Source organism: Xenopus laevis, chromosome 9_10S, assembly GCF_017654675.1.
Source record: "Xenopus laevis strain J_2021 chromosome 9_10S, Xenopus_laevis_v10.1, whole genome shotgun sequence".
In the NCBI taxonomy this organism is placed as follows: Eukaryota; Metazoa; Chordata; class Amphibia; order Anura; family Pipidae; genus Xenopus; species Xenopus laevis.
The window spans coordinates 97,483,476-97,503,241 of record NC_054388.1 but is presented as its reverse complement, the minus strand read 5'-3'; the positions used below and the strand labels follow the sequence as shown (position 1 = coordinate 97,503,241).

At 36.6% G+C, this 19,766-nt stretch overlaps 1 protein-coding gene across 1 annotated transcript in view; it reads right to left on the bottom strand.

Annotated features, from left to right (window-relative positions):
* The window catches only part of dnah3.S (dynein axonemal heavy chain 3 S homeolog), a 169,807-nt gene that overhangs the window by 121,313 nt on the left and 28,728 nt on the right, over positions 1-19,766 (bottom strand). The window contains exons 3-10 of the mRNA XM_018239192.2: positions 18,058-18,280; positions 12,519-12,588; positions 10,677-10,860; positions 9,720-9,909; positions 7,468-7,663; positions 6,219-6,344; positions 3,354-3,549; positions 2,402-2,581 (exon numbers count right to left, since the gene is read on the bottom strand). Coding sequence (XP_018094681.1) covers positions 2,402-2,581; positions 3,354-3,549; positions 6,219-6,344; positions 7,468-7,663; positions 9,720-9,909; positions 10,677-10,860; positions 12,519-12,588; positions 18,058-18,280 — 1,365 coding nt within the window. The remainder of the gene's footprint in view (positions 1-2,401; positions 2,582-3,353; positions 3,550-6,218; positions 6,345-7,467; positions 7,664-9,719; positions 9,910-10,676; positions 10,861-12,518; positions 12,589-18,057; positions 18,281-19,766) is intronic.

Genomic DNA, 19,766 nt, shown 5'->3' with positions numbered 1-19,766 from the left:
GTTATTCCATTTTTAAGGGAAATGCGGTGAATGTATCTGTTAAAAATGTTTTTCCCTTAAGAGTTATGATTGAGCTTTCTAAAAGTGAAACTCATCAGCCTATGGCAGATAGAAATTACAGCATTTCCAGTGTATATATAATGAGTGGTGCCTCAAAATTTCCTAGAGATTCTTACTCAAAACACAAAGCTTTTATGTCTCTAGAAAAAAAATGGATGAAAAATTGTGCATTTGGGTTCAGTGTGGATTGATTGCGCATCTGCAGATGAGGAAGTGACAGGAGCAGAAGAGCACCTCCTTTTTTTTTTCCTTTAATGCTATTTTTATTCAAATGTTCAGCACTATGCTGTGAGGTTGTGGCACTGCTTTCTGGCAAACAGTAGGCAGGTTAGCACCACAAACTTAGTATGAACAGACTACAAACTTGGCTAGAAATGAATTGTAAGTCTCGTATATTATAACAAAATCCACCACTCCTCTAACTCCGTTCTTATTAAAATACTGAGATTTTTTTTGTCATTTGGTAAGGAACACTTTACTGCTCTTTTCCAGACTGCCTAGAAATGGATTCACAGATATAAAGCCACTTGACCACCCGTTAACTCACATAATCTGCTCCATAAAATTATTTTTACTGACCAGTGAACAATTTAACAGCTCAGAATCATACTGCGACATTCAGCAGCTATAGCATGGCATGCTTCCAAAATATGCAAATATAAAATTTGTTGCACAAACTGTCCGAGGTTTGAATGAATATAATAATACGACAAATTAAAACAAAGATAGCCTGACCTCTGTGCCATCTGCTACATATTTTAAAGAGGTTGTTCACCATACATTGAAACTAGATGAAAATATGACATAGGCAGCAGAATTCTAAGACAATCTGCAATATTTTTTAAAGATAATTTATATTTAATCTGTTATTCGGTTGCAAAGTTTCTAGTTTTGAAATCAAAATGGAAGATAAATAGTAGAAAGCTTAAGGTAAGAATATAAGAGTAACAAAGAAAGTCAAGCCTTGCAGTCAGTTGTTTTGGTTGCTGGGAGCAGTTACCAGGCATCAGATAGCATTTCAATAGTGGACTGGGAAGAGGAAGTATAGGGAGGCTTTTGAATCATAAAGCAAACAAAATAAATAATAAGGTTCCATTGAAAGGTGACTTAGAATAGGTGCATTTATAAATTACTAAAGATAAGGTAAATATACTTCCCCTTAAGTTAAACAGTGAAGAAAGCAATGTTGGTGCTCAATGGTTTCATTAAATCTTTAGCTGGGACAACATGTGTACCTTCCAACATTAATTGCCATTTTCAGCCATGCTGTAGTTCTTAGATATGCCCAGTTATACCTAGACACACTTTAAGTCGAACCCTACACTCCACTGACGTCTGGCTGAGCCCTACTTATTTCAGAATTGTAAACTTGGGCTATTCCACCTAAATGTGAGATTTGGGGGCACATTTACTTAGCTCGAGTGATGGATTAGAATGAAAAATACTTCAAATTTTGAAGTATTTTTTTGGATACTTCGACCATCGAATTGGCTAATTCGACCTTCGACTACGACTTCGACTCGAACGATTCAAACTAAAAATCGTTCGACTATTTGACCATTCGATATTTGAAGTAAAATCCTTCGATTCGTTCATTTCTAAGGATTTAATCGTTCGATCGAATGATTTTTCCTTCGATCGTTCGAACGAACGAAATGTGGTAAATCCTTCGACTTCGATATTCGTTAATTAACCCTCAATATTTGACCCATAGTAAATGTGCCCCATAGTGTACATCAGGGCAGGTAGTTATGTGTTACTGTGCAGGCAGAACAGTTATCCTAAGATTCAAATCCAAAAGAATAGGCATGGTTAGAATCATTGGGCTTTCTAGGCTGGCATAAACACACAGATTAGGTTATGAAGGTTGAACATTTTGACCACATTATTTGACAGGCCATCAGAATTTAAAATAAGAGAGGCCTGTACTGAGTTTGTGCATATCCCCAAATCATTAGGCCTGCAAGCTGGACTGTGGATCTCAGGGCCGGAACTAGGGGGAAGACAACTGTCCAGGGCACAATATCATGGGGGGGGACAATTTGGAGTTCAGTAAGTTACTCACCAGTGCAAGGGACATGAATTTGGTAGTGGCGGGGAGAGGGCTTGGAAGAGACTAGCAGCACGGTGGGTGGGATGGCTACACATTTGGCCTTGGGCACCAATAGAACTGACCCAGTGCTGGTGGTGGTAAATCTGCTGGATATTTTCCACCTGTAACTTTTATCTAGTAAGTAACCAACAAATGATTGGTTTTACACATACAATTGGAAGAATAATCCCAGAGGCTATCTGAAAATGAGCATGTGCCTTGAAGGCACTGCTTCTTTGCATAACATACTTTGGGAAGTCCCTCGGCACTCGTCAGTATCTCAAAGAAGCAGCACTTAATTAGACCCCAGCATTCTTCCAAGGATGGCTGAAATGCTATTTTGGGCTCTTCAACTCTGAGCTTGACTATAAGAATCTGAGCAGTACAGAATCTCATCTCGTCATATGTATCTCCAAAATCATTTCCATCCTAAAAAGATTAAAAAAAAAGGGGGGGAGGAGAAATTATTATAAGACACAGGACTCAGGTGATTTAACATTTATATTTGTATTTGCAACACATTCAAATTGTAATTATTATAATAACAATAAAATATTTTCCAGCACTTCCAGTGAATTGTGGCTCTGCGTTGATGAAGAACTGCTAGCATTGCTGAACCCCTTAGAAAACTGTTTAATTTGTAAACTTTTTTCTGCACGTGTCCGTACAATTCTAATGTCATACCAAAAGCATAATAGTTAAGGGTAGCTGCATGGTTAGCAAATGTATGCAAAACAAATTATGTGTGTATTAATTAGAGAGCCAAGCAATGTATTCATTAGTGCCTAAACTTTGCTTAGATTTCATGAATATGTTCCCCACGTGCCTTATATTGGGTTTCCCATTCTAAAGCATTTTCATTTTCCATTTTCCTTTCTCTCCAATCAAGACATACTTAGTCAAAAATTATAAGGTCACAGTAAATTACTGTGGGAGCTTATTACGTAGCAGAGATGATGAGGAGAGAATTCTATAAGCACAAATTAGAATTTCAGTAAGTGCTGGAGGTTCAAATGCACAAAGAAATGAAAAGAAACACAAGTAATTAAATAAACTATTCATTGCCTAGTGGTACATCCAAGCCATTATGTTGGCAGAAACTTTCTCCGCACAGAGCAAGCTTCTCGGTTTGTTTGTTTGTTCTTAATGCTGCAGTATAATCAGGTGCTGAGTGTATCATGGTTATTCTGCCTCTAATTACCTGGTGCAGAGTGAAAAAGGAAAGCAAGTCTTGAAGAGAATTGATGACCATCCCACGCAACTGATGAGACATTAGAGAGGCAACACATGCAAAAAACTCTTGTACTTGGAGTGTGGAATCGTTGTCATGTTGGGGAACTAAATGTATCCATTTATCCTTTTCAGATGTGAAGAGTGAAGCACAGGCTGGTATCCACCTAGAATTGTCAAAGAGAGGAATGAGATGCCAAATACACAGAATCAACACCTCTGTGAATTTCTTCTGATTTCACTTCTTTGAAGAGTTACAATGTGCCATTGTAAATGGATTAGTGGAAGAGTTTATATGCCGAAAACTTCCCACACCAGTCAGTTGAACTGAAGAAGCTGCTCGGATGAGTAGTGAAACGTCTTCATTGATTACTCAGCTTTACTTTAGATTGACCTATACTAGATATACCATGACCTGGATGAATGAAAATCTTCATAGTCATATCGAGATGTCAAATTATCTGCTGATTTATCTAGAGCATCTCAATTACTTTACACAAACTCGAAAAAATTTATAAACTCAAAGGGCAGTTTCAAAGTATTTTTTCCTCTGCAATATACAATGTCACAATAATATACTGTATTATATGAATTTTTGATATTTTTATATAAAGGTATGAGATCCGTTATCTGGAAATATCCAGATCCAAATTACAGGAAGATGATCTCCCATAGACTCCATATTAATCAAATAATTTAAAAAATATATGCTTTCCTTTTTCTCTGTAATACTGAAAACCTTGAACTTGATCCTAAGATATAATTAATCCTTATTGGCGACAAAACAATCCAGTTTCATTAATGTTAGAATAATTTTTAGTAGGCTTAAGGTATGGAGATCCACATTACAGAACGATCTCTCATCCGGAACAACCCAGATCCTGAGCATTCTGGATAACAGGTCCCATACCTGTATATAAACCAAGCTCGAGTTTTTATATAATTATATATATTTATTTTAGGAGTTAACAACAATAACAACACCTATATCTCTTAGCTTCTCCACCTTAATCTCTTAACTCAAGTCTGTTTTTGTCATCTGATTTTACTTGGATGCCCTCCCCTGTAACATGCGACAGCAAGGTAATCTCTTAAATATTTAGCTGATTACCCAGAATCGCTGCATGTAATGGGTTTTACATGCAGCAATTCCAGATATTGTCAGGTCAGGAGAGGAGAGTATCCACCAGGGTGCGTGTGTTAATGACTCAAAAAATAAATCATTCAATGCCCATAACATTCAATAAGTATTATTATTATTATTAACATGTATTTATATAGCGCCAACATATTGCATAGCACTGTAAAGTAAATGTGATTATACAACTAAATGACATGAATTATATACATAGAACATATGGAGTTACATACAGTACATGACAATAAATACAGGTACAAAAAGGTGAGGAAGGCTCTATGCAGAAAGAGCTTACACTCTAAAGGGAAGGGAGTAATACACAAGGTGTGGGAGTGGGCAAGAGCAAATTAAGTGGGTGAGAAATGTGGTACTGTATGTGGTGTTGCGTTTGGTAGTTAAGCAGAGTGAGGGTAGGCTTCTTGAAAGAAGTGCATTTTAAGAGATTTCTTGAAAGCAGAGAGGTTGGGAGAAAGTCGGACAGACTGTGGGAGAGAGTTCCAGAGGAGGGGTGCAGCCCTTGCAAAGTCTTCAATGCGAGCATGTGAGGAGGTAATGAGAGAAGAGTTGAGTAGCAGATCAGTAGAGGAGCGTAGTAAGCGGTTGGGTGAGTATATAGAGATGAGTTTAGAGATGTAGGGTGGGGCAGAGTTATGAAGTGCTTTGAGAGTCAGTTTGAATTTGATTCTGAAAGCCAGTGCAGGGATTGACAGAATGGCGAGGCAGAGGAGGAGCGGTTGCTGAGGTGCAGCAGTGTTCATTATGGACTGGAGAGGTGACAGTCTCTGGAGGGGAAGGCCAATTAAAAGAGAGTTACAGTAGTCTAGACGTGATATGACGAGAGAGTGAATAAGAATTTGGCAGCATCTTGGGTGATAAATGATTGTATTTTGGATATGTTCCTTAGGTGGAAGTGACATGATTTAATAAGTGACTGGATATGAGGAGTGAATGACAGGGCAGAATCTAGGATAACCTCAAGGCACCAGGCCTGGGGAGAGGGGGTGATAGTGGAATTGTTAACTATGATGGATACTTCCGGGATGTTACTGGTGTTAGTTGGAGGAAAGAGCACCATTTCAGTTTTGGAGAGGTTTAATTTAAGGTAGCGTTGCGACATCCAGGTAGAGATAGCGGACAGGCAGGAGGAGACGCGAGTTAGGAGTTCTGGGTTGAGTATCTATCAACATAAACAATTTCTCTATCATCCTGATCTCCACAGACTTGGTGCCTTGTGGTTGTCTTACCTGGTAATTCTGCCCTCTCCTTCACTCCTCATATCCAATCATATGTCACTTAAACCTAAGGATATCCAGCTGTTTATCACATAAGTTACTACCAAGATTTTCATTTACTCTCTCTTATCGTGTTGCATATTAATTTCTGTAACTCCCTAATAATTGGCCTTCCCCATCAGTTATTAATGCAGCTGACAGGCTCATACACCTCACCAACTTGTTAATTATTAATGCAGCACCACATTCTGCAATGTCACTCAGCCAGTCTTTAATGGCTTGGACTACTTTTACTTCTGTGGTGAGATCTAATCTCGCATTTTGATAAATCTGCCTCTTACTGAGTCGTAGAGCTTCTCATCCGAGAAGATATTCTTCCCAGCCACTTGAAACATGTACCTCTGGTTTAGAAAAATGGGCTTTGTTGTACACACAAAAACTCCAGCAATGTGCACCATATACCTACTTGTTTCGTAAAGTGGTACGTGCTTCCTGGCAATGCCTTTGGACTACATCTTCAAATTCATCTGGAAGCAGAGGCAAACAGCCAGAAAGCATGTCCTTAATACGGACAAACCGCAAGTCATCAAATCTGCAGATGGAACATGTTCACAGGTTATCGCTGTTAGAATGGCTATTTAACACAGCACGGCTGCTGGATTCACGTTAAATGCATGCTTATTTCCGTACTTACACAGCAGGGAATTATGTCATGATTTTCTTTCAAATGAAAAAAAATTATAGTTTTTGTATTGGTCACATAATGAATAATAAGCTGGTTATTATACTAGAAGAGTGTTGCATCAGTAAGATGAAACTGCTGTACCTACCTGTAAATTCAGTCTTACTGATTCCACTGGGTGAGGTTTAGGTAATGACTATGGTAAGCATGAGTAGTTGAAAACATCTGCTTTAGCATATGCTTTTCTGAATAATATTATTCTATTCCATTTCCCTTGACACCCCATACCCCACCTGTTTATTTTTAAATCCCCCAAGATGTCTTTAAATAAACATTTTCTCAGTTGTGTTAAAGTGTAGTTTGATAAACCTATATGTATCTGTATCTCTTCATATGCCCGTGTGCCATGCTTATCATTGTTAAGTCTTGCTTATTAGAACACCACAGGATAGCAAATTAAATGAGACTATAGTAATTACATGTAATCATACATTTATTTTCTATTTCTTCCTTGTTGAAACACAAACTACACTTCCTAGCAGCCACTGTTTAAATTATGTGTAGATCTACACATAAAAATGTATTTTCTCATTTAAAATGTGTTTATTCTTTATCTGTGTTTATTTGTCAAAGGCAATAAGGACCCTAAGCTCAAATTCAAGGTCTACATCAAACTATGGGATAGCACCTATTGTGAGAAGTCCACAGGATGAGTTTTGGGAGGTAACATATAGCACATTTAGAGATAGCATGGACTATAGGGCTCATATTTAAATATAACTTTTAACTCACACAAGTGCAGTTGTGATAGCCACTTATCAGTTCTTTATTAATCAGGAAATGATTCCTGAAGAAAGAAGGGATTGTTCCCCCCCAAACTGTTGTTGCTCAAGTTTCTGGTGACAACGGGCAAAGTGTTGGAATTTTTCCGCTTACTATGGAAATGTCACTAAACACTTGTCATGAATAGTTTTCAAAATGAGGCACTGCGTGAAACGTTTTTTTGTTGAACACATTACATTCTGGAACTTACTGATTAATCCAGAGTTCCTGCAGTGACAGCATCATTGGGTTTACAGTGAAGAGGTGGTCTTCATTCCATCCGTGGGCATCATTGTAAGAGGTATGCCAGGGAACTGGCGCCCGGATTAATCTATGAGGAAAAGGACGAGGGATGTTGGCAATAAACAGTCTTTCTTTCTCTTCTGGATCCATCAGGATATAATCAACTGGAAATGAAAGATCAGATCACTTGTGGGGCAATTGTACAGTGCAAAAATAATACTAAGCACCAACATAAGTGTCAAAAAGTTAAAGGGTTTAAAATCTCTCTCCTCCTTTTTCTTGCACTTGCTTATTCATTCCCCCCATGTTCCTGATGGCGATTTGGAACCTGGTCCTGCCTAGTTTGATATAATGCTGGTATATGTGGACCTGGTGCATACTCCCCAGACTTTTAACTTAAGGGGGTGGAGAATTTCCCAACTTGGACAGGAGCACAAGAGCTCACACAGTAATATGTCTATAAAAGGCTGGATGGCAGGAAATCCATAAGTCTAGTGATACCTTACATTGTTAAATAGTAAATATACTATTTTTTTTGTTATGCCTCTCTATGCCCAGTGTGGCCTCAAAACCTGTTCTAATGGCCTTCATTTGGGGACAGTCACTATGCTGCCAACGTATGCCCATTTAGAAGATGTCTCATTTTTATTGCCTCCCTGATTATTATATTTTGGTGCAGATTATAAAGGTTTCTAAATAAACTATACAAAAAAAAATGAACATGATATGATTTGTGAGACACAGGTGATAAAGAGACCTGTTTGCCTTCAACTATGTGTAGTTTGTCGTTGCACATCTAACTTGACTCCAGAAAAGATGTTTTATTGATTTGCATTTTGGGAATAATAAATAGACTCTGGAGTTTTTAGCATGGCTAGGCACATATCTTGGTTTTCATTTGTGGCATATAGACTTACCAGTCCTAATAAATATATATTCTATGCACTAACTGAGTTATCAATCAGGATTTTTCATGTCACTCTTAATTTGTCAGGGGAATTGCTCATTCCATGATTACCGTTTATACTTGAAACACAATTGTTTTATTTAAAGGCAAATACATACTATTTCCAAATAGTGTTGTTTGTTAATTTATATTCACCTAAGAAAACTAGAAATATAGCACAAAGCATACTGACATTATCATATTTGACCCAAATAAGAGTATGACCTGTCATATTGCTTGCCCAAACTGAGGAATTTTGAATACTTTAGCTGCCAGCAATATAGAATTTACTTTTCACATTTCACATGTTCTGGCAGTTATGGTTAAAGTGGACCTGTCCCCCAGAAATAAAAATCTGTATAATAAAAGTCCTTTTAAAATTAAGCAAGAAATCCAAATTCTTTTTTTTATTTAAGCATTCATAGCTGTTGTAAACTCATTTAAAAATCTCAGCTGTCAATCAAATACCGCCTGCCCCTCCTCTATGCCTAAGCATTTTTATTTATTATTTATAACGTCTCGTTTTACTTCTATATTAAGGGGCAGATTTATTAATGGTTGAATTGAAAATTCAAATTCAAGTTTTTTAAAAGATTTGAATTCGATTTTCAAGATTTATCATACTAACCTTTAAGAATTCGAATTCGACTATTCGCCACCTAAAACCTTCCGATTTACTGTATAAGTCAATGGGAGAGGTCCAGTGACCAATTAGGAGATGTTTGTAGCTTTCAAAGAAAAAACTCAAATTAAGTTTGGTCGAATTCGATTTTATATTTGATTTGAGTTTTCAGGTCGGTAAAATTGTGTGAGTTTGGCATATCTGATTTTTTTAATAAATGACCCCCAATCAAATTTCGAGTACAATTGAATTCATGTGAGTTAAAAAAATTCACACGAATTCGAAATTCGACCCTTAATGTGCCCTTAAGACTTTCTAAACTGTTAAATAATTTGTTGCTTTTGTACAGTGGTTAATCCCATCATGGCAGGTATGAATGCAACTAAAAAGACAGATGAACACTAGTTACTTTATATATATATATATTTCACCCTGTTGGAGGGATAAAAAATAAATACTAATTAAAAGAAATATTTTCCCAGTAATATGAATGATTATCTAATGTCCTAAATACTATACCTGAATGAATATATTATTTGATGATCAAAAAAAGATACCTAATACTTTATTCCACACACTTGCTCAAGAAAAATGTAACAGCTGATGTGCCCAATCCCTCTAGAAAATTAATTGCAAAAACGCAAATTCTTACCAATACTTCTCCTGAGGCTTTTATAATAATCATATTCAATCTCTTCCTTTATTTTCAGAATTAATTTTTCCAGGCTTGGGTTGTTCAAAAGGTAGTTAGGAACACTTATTAATATTCTGTCCATCTGTTCAGTCTTCTGGGGTGCTAGCATTTCATTCTGAATCCCATGGTGTATGTAGAAGAAATACCTCTGAAACATTTCCAAAGTTATTTAGTGTTTAATACATTGATAATAATAGCCCCTTCTGTATGTGATGTTTATAGAAGCTGGAATCTTTCCCACCTGCTGTATCCTGAGAAGTCTGACTTTAATGAGAGAATAACGATGACCCGAACTTTTCGAAAACGTGATTTAAGGTTTGCCTTAAGGGTTTTTCTATTGCATGCATCAACACTGTCAGTGTGTTCATAAAGTTAAAAGTGATATATTCCTAATTTCTCATTGCTGTATTGCTAGTACATGTTGGTGCTGCCCAACATTTACTACTGAGCTGATTAGTCTTGAGAGCCAGATTGCCATTTGTTATATCATACAAAGTTGGCTGTGAATCTGTTGGGAACACTGGGGGCCATAAAATTGTTTTGGAGGTATATCTCGGACCAACGGGGCTCCAGTTGCATAATCCATATTTGCATTATTATGCATTTTGCACTGCTAAAAATTACTTACCAAAGAGAAGCAGCCCAGCCTCACTTGACTACTACTATTTGCTTGCTGCCCAACCTGTTATACAAATGCCATTGGACTTTTGTTTATCATAATTACATTTGAACACCTGGTTCAGGAAAGGCCGTGCATTTTTGCTTACTTGGTGTTTGGTACAATACCTCTAGATGGCTTTAGCAGCCTTGAGTTTATAAATAAGCCCTGAAGATGTTTGCACAAGGCTTAATAGAAGCAAATAATCAGCCACCAAATATTGCACCATAACTTTAATCTTTTTTTTAATCTCTTACCTCAAGATCTCTTTCAGATGGCTTTTCTTCTTTTTTATTTATTTCCTCCTCGTGCTTCAATATTACTAAAACTTGTTCCTCTGGTGACATAGGCCTGCTTTCTGGATATACCACAGTGCTGTGTTGAGAATCTGGATCGTCCACATAAGGTTGGTCCAAAACATTCTGTTTATGCGGATTTGGCCTACAAACACAGATGGGAGTTGCTTTCAAAATTGCAAGATTTTGTATTTTCAACCCTGCCCCAGCTTTTTTTGTTGTTTCAGCAACTTCAATTTCATCAGAATTAAGCTGGAAGAGAAACTTGCTGTCATATTAGCCTAATGGAATCCACCTAATACAGAAGGTACAGGTGGGTTTTAAAGCAAGCAACCTACAGTACATTAGTGCATTTTCAGTCCAATAACAGCCTAAAGTCAATGTGAGGCTACACACAGTTGAATGGAGAACTGCTTTGAAAGCAATTTTGCAGATTAGACTATGGTAAGATAATGTTAATAATGTTATTAGAGATGGCATTATGCAAACAATGTTCAATTTGAGAATCAGTGTAGATAAATAAATGTCTACGTTTTGCTTCCAAATTGCTTCCAATAACCAAATAAGAAAATAGGATGTTGATATAATAATATAATAAATATTTCAGTACTTTAATATAATTCCAGACTTGGAAAGTCCTCTTTAGTGACAAGAGGGCACTTAAGTCTTGGAATCCCCTAACAAAAGCAGAGCAATTTAGTTTGAGGATTTTGCACAGTCTGAATGGTTATGGGAAAAAGCCTACAGTGTATGCATTCATTATTTTTTTCATGTTGGTGTTATTGATGCAGACATTATTTTTTTGTTAAGGTCATCCAGAAACTTTACGGCTATGATGTTAAAGTGGCAGCTGATTTTTGGTGGTATTTTTCTGGATCAGGCCAGAACAGTGAAATTCCTTCAAAAGTGTTTTTTCTGACCTGTTCGAGAGTCTCTCAGTTTTTTTGTGTTGTATCATAATTTACAGTGAGTATGAGAAAGTAAAGAGTGAATGTACAATTTAGTTTATGCCATAAACAGAGCAATGTGTGGGCGTTTGCAGTTACACATGAAGGACCTGCATTTTCTACTGAAATAAATGCAATACCAGTCTTCTATGAACAAATCGGGTGAGACAAGTGACAGTCCAGCTGTCATACATTTATCCAAACACCTTTAAACAATTGGTGCACAAATAGAGGATGATTTATCAAGGTTTGAATTTTTGCCACAATTCAATTTTTTTTTTGCAGAAAAACTCATAAATTCTAATTATATTTTTAAAAACTCAAATGTTTGGTATTTAATAAACACAAAAAACTTAAATGGAAAACTTCGGCAGCTTAAAGCTTGCGAGTTCATGTAGGAGTCAATGGGAGTTGTTCTAGGCAAAACGTAAGCTATTTTTTTTTAATTCTAGGTTTTCAAGTTTTTTTAAATTGAGAATTTATTCGAAGTAGAAGAAACTGTAAAACTTTACAAATTAGATTTATTATAGTTAAGCCCATAAGCTGTAATGTCATATGTCTCTGTGTTTTTAAAGATAAAATATATCTGTCTATAAAAACTATTGAACTGAGAAAATTTTTCATGACTAGAAGGGTAAACACTGCAGGCATGGAGCAGTGTCTTTTTTCTCTACACCAGTATTTATAGTTATACTTTGCATGTACCTATGACAATCTATTTCTTTTTTGGAAATACTGTATAATTCTAGTGCAGATGTGTGTGACAAATGCATGTATCTATGTTAAGTATATGTCTCTATAGATGAAATGGATCTACAGATAATCTTCTTTTTTATTGAATGACAAGCTTCATTACCTCTCAGAGATATATTTGCTTATCGGAGATAGTTTTGGTTTCCTTTGGACAGATGAAGAGTCCTTTATAGCTGAATGCATCAGATGAAGGAAGCAAGTGACTGATTGTTGCTATAAAGATTTATACACTTGAACAAGCAGAAGCGTTATCTGTCAATTCAGCAACTTAAGAAGAAGGCATTATACTTGAAGCAAAGGATATGTTCTTAACAGAGGAAGATAAGAAACATATTCATCAGAACTAAAAGTAATATTATACAAAGAATAACATGGTTAAAAGTAAAATAAAATACTTGGTATCATAGAAAGCTATATGTACAGTATATTCCATAGAGAAATAAATTGGTCTTTGGAATCCATGGGTTTTTGTTTGAGATCTGGCTAAATTCCAAGATTTTGTATAGAACTGTGACTTGCATGAATCATTGACCTTGCAACACTGCAAGGAAAATCTCATAGAAGCTACAGTGCTATTTAATATGTTGAAATATGAGCATGAAGGTTAGCATTAAGATTGATCATTATAGTGCTAATATGTACTAATATACAGTAAATTTAAAAAAAAAATAAGAAACCTCCTACACCATACAGTGGCCATTCATGATACAACAACATTAATTTAAATTTGTCCAATTAAGGCTTACTGTCTTGGTATTGATTGTATTACAAGTATTCTGTGGAAACCAAAATCTCATCTGCAGCTGCCTCTCACTGGAGCCTGTATGGGTTATCATCAGTCCAGGACTCCACAATAACCAGTCGTACTAAATTGGACCATTAACATGGGGTCAGCTGGTCAGATAATCTAAACATCATCTTGGATAAAGCCATCTTTAGCTATATTATGGTCACAACAGAACCGGGAAGAAGTGCCCTAGCTCTCTCTATTGTCTCTAATGGCACCACAAAGACACTAAATGATCTAATTTTAAGTGATCTACAGTGTAGAAACAAATATTGTCTCTTTAAGTTGACACAACCTCTACCATATTATACAACAGACCAAATTTTACTTGCATAAGCTAAATCGTTCCAACACCTTAAGCAGATATGATGATGTTCATAAATATATTACCACACCCAACACTGGCCTACAGAATAGGAACTTGCTGAGATGGAGTAATAATGCTTTATGAATCATATACTTGGGAAAGTTGTCCAGTCACACATGACACATCACTAAAGTCCTTTTGGGGATTTACCCACCTTTATTGGCCAACGTCCCAATGTTAAACACTATGATGGTTAAACCACTGGGTCACTTAGATTTACTTACATAATGCATTTATATTTGGCAATATAAGGAAATACGGAAATGTATATATATTAAATTACAGAGCCCAAAGGAATGGAATTAAGGTATAAAAAAGAAAATGAATTGAGGTCTTTCTGCTTTCCTCTTTATCAACCCCCTGTTTCTGTCTTTGTTGCTTCTAAATGCCAAATCTGAGCAGGGACTTCCTACAGATTGTAAGGTGCTCAGTGCATATGGCATACAGTATACTTAGCCTAGCTCAATGATTAATAAGTCACATTACATTCAATGCACCAAACACTAGGTAATTTGAGTGAATTTGCAGAGATTTTTGTTAAAACAAATAAACGCTTTTTTTTCAATCTATTTTGATAGTTATTAGGGTTTTTATGACTATGCATGTTTTTTTGAAAAAAGCTTTGCTACATCATACTAGCAGCATATCCACAAAGATGGTACATTTATCATCACATCGGTCTTTTAAATTGCTTTATGAAATAAAAAAAACCCTTCTCAGTTCCAAGCCTATCACAAGGCAGTATATTTTAATGGACTGACAGCAGCAATTTGCATTCCTATGATCAGCTCTCAAATTTTCTGCCAGAGGCATAGTGGGGTGATGATTAAGAGGTGGTCAACAAATTTTGGTGTTAAAATCAAGCTTACGGATTGCAGTATTTAGAAGTGTTGCTCTATAAATGTGTACCCAGTATTTACAAATTACTTTTTTTTCTTCATGCCAAAGCAATAACTATAACTAAAAAAAATACCCCTCAAATGATGGCAAAGGTCATGACTTTTCATTATTCCTTTTCGTTTCAAAGAGCAACTTGAAACAAAGAATGGAGTTGGATTTACCTTGCTTCAGGACTGCTCTGTATACATTAATACAGTACATGAGATATTCTTAGTCTGGATTTCATTATATATGTGATATATATGTGATAACATGTCACATGTTAAGAAGGGTATTTAAGGATATGGTTTCAGTAAGTGTGTAGCTGGTGAAGGGGGTGTTCCCAGTAAGCTTGTGCTACATTTTCTGCAGAAATAAAAGAATTATAGGCATTTATGATATGTAGATGTGTTTCTTCCATACAAAGTTGCTGGCTACTATTTGGTTTGGAAGAGGCCAGGGAAGTGAATGCACCCTAAAGAATCAAGTAAGTGCTGTGCAGAAAAGTTTTGATTATGGAAAGGTCATAATTTATCATTATTCCTCTTTGTTTCAAAGAACAAGTTGAAAAAAAGAACTGAGTTGGATTTACCTTGCTTCAGGACTGCTCTGTATATTGGTTAAATGAGATATCCTTATTCTGGATTTTATTTTATGTGTGCTGCCTACTTCTGCTTTAACAGGATACCTCCCATACCTATTACAAACATAACATTTATTTTTCCATTGCACAACATCTGGCCAAAAATATTCGTTCTGTCTCTTCATCTTGTCATTTCTGAGTTTCTGGCACATCCCTTACTTCGCTTTTTAATTCATTGTTGACACTTTTATAATTAGTCAAACAAAACATGTCTGTTCCGCTGCTATTTACTTACTATTTATTTAACCAGACTTTTAATCATCATAAGTTTACCTGGAATTTTTAATGAAACTTGAATATATTTTTTTTATCTTCATGAGATTATGTAGCCTTTCCACTGTAAGGTTTAGGCAGCTCCACAAATGAATATGTTACAGCGAGAACACCACTGTACTTTCGATTTGCTATTTGTTACGGAGAAAGCGAAATAAATAAATCTCGGGAGATGGCATTTTGTAAGCAGAAATACAGAAGGCGTGGGTGTCTGTGGAATACAATTTGGCTTGGGGCAGACCCGGCTTTTGTCCAATTATTTCACTTGCAGAAGATCAGCAAGAAATGTATTTGAAGAGGAAAACTCCAATGTATATAGTTCTTGCCAGATGATATAGTTTACATTAACAGAGGATGTCACATTACGGAGCTAAACAACTATTTCCAGTCTGACCTCAAATGCACTGCAGACTCTGTTCAAATTCAGGCTCCTTAAAGGAACAATATTGGAGGCATTACCAGGAATATACAAGGCATGCAATCATGAACAGAGACTCTAAATATTAAAGTGCAGATGTTAAACTTTAATCCAGTTTCTGTGCTGCCATGTAGTAATTATCTGTATTAACTTACTAATCAGCCTTATATTGTGACATTTATACTCTAAGGGGCACATTTACTATGGGTCGAATATCGAGGGTTAATTAACCCTCGATATTCAACCATCAAAGTAAAATCCTTCGACTTCGAATATCGAAGTCGAAGGATTTACCGTATTTAGTTCGAGCAAACGATCGAAGGAAAAATCGTTCAATCGAACGATTAAATCCTTCGAATCGAACGATTGGAAGGATTTTAATCTATTGATCGAACGATTTTCCTTCAATCAGAAATTACATAGACAGCCTATGGGGAAGGTCCCTCATAGGCTAACATTGGTGCTCGGTAGGTTTTAGGAGGCGAAGTAGGTAGTCAAAGTTTTTTTTAAAGAGACTTTAAAAGAGTACTTTGACTATCGAATGGTCGAACGATTTTTAGTTCGAATCGAAGGTCAGCGTTTTTTTCCTTCTAATCCTTCACTCCAGCTAAGTAAATGTGCCCCTATGTGTACTGTATATGGTGAGTTAGTCCCTAGGCTCAGTGACAGCAGCACAGAGCCTGTGCAGTGAATCAATAGAAAAGAAGATTGGGAGCTACTGGGGCATCTTTGGAGACACAAATCTCCCCTGCTTAAGGGCTGTGGTTGCCTTGGGCTGGTACAGAAGCCCAAAACAAAATGTACAACATTTCTAGCTACTTCTTTAGTTAGGTTTTAGTTCTCCTTTAATGGCGCCTAAGGCTGCTCAACATCTACCCCTACCCCCTGTAACCAACCCTCGCCTGCTCATGCATATTTTCTGCCACCCATCCGATTACGGCCAGCCTCCACCCTGTATGCAATCATTTGCTCACTGTTGGACTCAAACGTAATTTTACATTTTTTCCAATTGTGCCAAATACATCTGTCTGCCCCTAGTTCCGGCTGAACATCATGAAAATCATGTTATGATGTTCTGTCCTAATAGGATGTTACAAAATTCTTAGGCATGCATAAGAGTTTCACAGGCAAAAGAGGTCATGTACAAGACCGGAGGCAGAAGCAACACAAGATCGCATTTGTTAGTGCTCATGCACAATATACTTCTGCCCCGGTTCTGGCTTTTGCTCTGAACCTCATGCTAGATGCCAGAGCACATTGTTAGTGGGCCCCCCAGGCCAGTCCTGTTCTCCCCACATACCATAGGTCTAGAAGTAAGTACAAGGACCACTGCTGCTCCCTAACTTGTGTGTCTGAATAGTGGGCAAGTAAAGGGAGCAAGATGGAGACACCTACATGTGTCCCACCTCTCATGAATACAGCACTGCAGAATACAGGCAGTGCTGTAATTATGGGGATGGCTGCAGGTCTGTTTACTACATAAAGCAATACAGGGACCTGTTGCAATCTTTTAAAGGGGTGATTTGCCGTCAAGTATATTTAATATATCACAGAATGGCTAATTCTTAGCAACTTTTCAATTGCCCTTCATTTTTTTTATTTTTTTCAATAGTTTTATTTTGAACTATTTGCCTTCTTGTGCCTCTTTCCAGATTTCCATTAACGGTCGCTGACCCCATCTAAAAAAACAAATGCTCTATAAGGCTACACATGTATTATTATTGCTACTTTTTATTAATCATCTTTCTATTCAGGTTCCTCCTATTCATAGTCCAGTCTCTTATTCAAATCAATGCATGGTTGCTACGGCAATTTGGACCTTAGCATCCATATTGCTGAAACTGCAACCTGGAGAGCTGATGAATAAATAGCTAAATAACCAGAAACAATAAAAAATGAAAATCTGAAAATTCTCTTAGAACATCACTCTCTACATCATTCTAAAAATTAATTTGAAGACGAACAACCACTTTGGGGGAGGCAAAGTGCAAAGTGTATGTTGCATCTTTTTTGCACTTTGCACACTGCCATCCTGTTTGTAAAAGACCCCTAATATGTTGCAGAGGGCAGGTGTCTACATAGGCAAATGTGTGAATATCTACCAATTCTTGGTAATCACTAGGTGAAACCAGTATGCTATTTAAAGGAGTTAAGACTGAATGCTCATAACTGTGATATGAATATAGATTTTTACAGTGTATTGGAGGCAAACAAATAAGTTACCAGAAAATGAAAAGATGAGAAAAAACTCCAGTTACAGATCTTAAAAGGATACATGATGCAGGTCTCTTTCCTGATGTTATTAATTCTGCATTAGGTCTGGGAGAGGGTAACTTTTTCAAAAGTTCAGTGAGTTTCAGGTCACGGGCTGTGGGCGAGAAGTTGTTTCCTATGGAGTTGCTAGGACTGCGGTGAAAACGATGCTCTTTGAAAGGAGAAGCCAGAGTCCACGATCTACTTTGCATAAGTGGAGGGTAATTACTGTGTTTAAGGACAAGCTGAAAAACAGATTTCATAAAATTAAGTCAATTAAAACAATTTCATTATTTTATACCTCTATTACCATTGTCTTGGCTGAGAAAGATTATCTTAGGGTGTTATTTATTCAAGGGGAAAAACATAATTTTTTCAAGTAAAAAAACCAAACTTGTCTGGGATTTATTAAACCCCAAGGGTGTTAAAAGTCGGAATAAAAAATTACTCTAACTCAGACCTGCCGAGTTCATGTAGAAATGAATGGGAGATATCCTGTTGATATCCCGATTTGCGCTGGGTTTCTAAAAAATTGTGGTATTCGGGCATCAAATCCGAAAAAGTTGCGGTATTTGGATTTTTTCGAGTTTTTTCCCACACATCTTTCACGAAAATGTATTCATAAATAAGGGAAAAAATCAGCGGATTTGGTCGGAGTTGTTTTCAGAAAATTCATCTAAATTTTCAGATTTTGATGAATAACCCCCTAAATGTCACATTCTTTATTACAATGGAGAATTTCCATAAATCTTAAGAAAAGTTGAGCAAAGTGGTAAAGAAACACACATACTGATAGGCAAATATATATCCACATGTAAAATGACCAATCTCTTCTTTAGCTGAAGCCATTCAAATAGACACAACGCCTTTGTTTAGCTGAGAAGTGCTTAGTAAAAGTGATTGCCTTTCATTATATGGTTTTTATGGTATGAGTTTTGGTGCGAGGGGATGCTGGTTGAACGACCAAGATTTCTGGATACAGGATCTTTCCTTACTTTGGATCCCCAGGCTAAAAATTCATTTACACATTGATGATGGATTTATGCAGTTTTGACAGGATCAAGTACAAGTTAATGTTTTATTATTATAGAGAAAAGGGAAATAAATGAAAAACATTATAATTATTTACTTAAATTGGACTAGGGTCCATTAGAGAATGCCTTCAAAGCTTTCTGGATAACGGGGGTTCTGGATAAGAGATCAGTAAAGAGAACTCTAAAACTGTCCATACATGGGCCAGTATAAGCTGCTGACTCCCATTCAGGCTTACTTTGGCAGCTTATTAGTGTATGTTGTTGTATGGGGATCCCAATTAGGGATGCACCGAATCCACTATTTTGGGTTCGGCCAAACCCCTGAATCCTCCTTGAAAGATTCGGCCGAATACCGAACCAAATCCAAATTTACAAAAGCAAATCAGGGGTGGGAAGGGGAAACATTTTTTACTTCCTTGTTTTTTGACAAAAAGTAATGAATAATAAGATTTGCATATGCAAATTAGGATTCGGAATCTGAATCCTGCTGAAAAAGGCCGAATCCCGAACCAAATCCTGGATTCGGTGCATCGCTACTCCCAATGGATTGCCCAACTGACACCTTGATAAAAATAAGACAGGTATCTATTGGGCACAAAAATCTTGTAAAATTAATTTGCCAATGAGTCTTCAAAGGCCCACAATGTGATGCAGATCAGCCTAATTTGGCCTAACGAGTAAGTGGCCAAATTGGTGT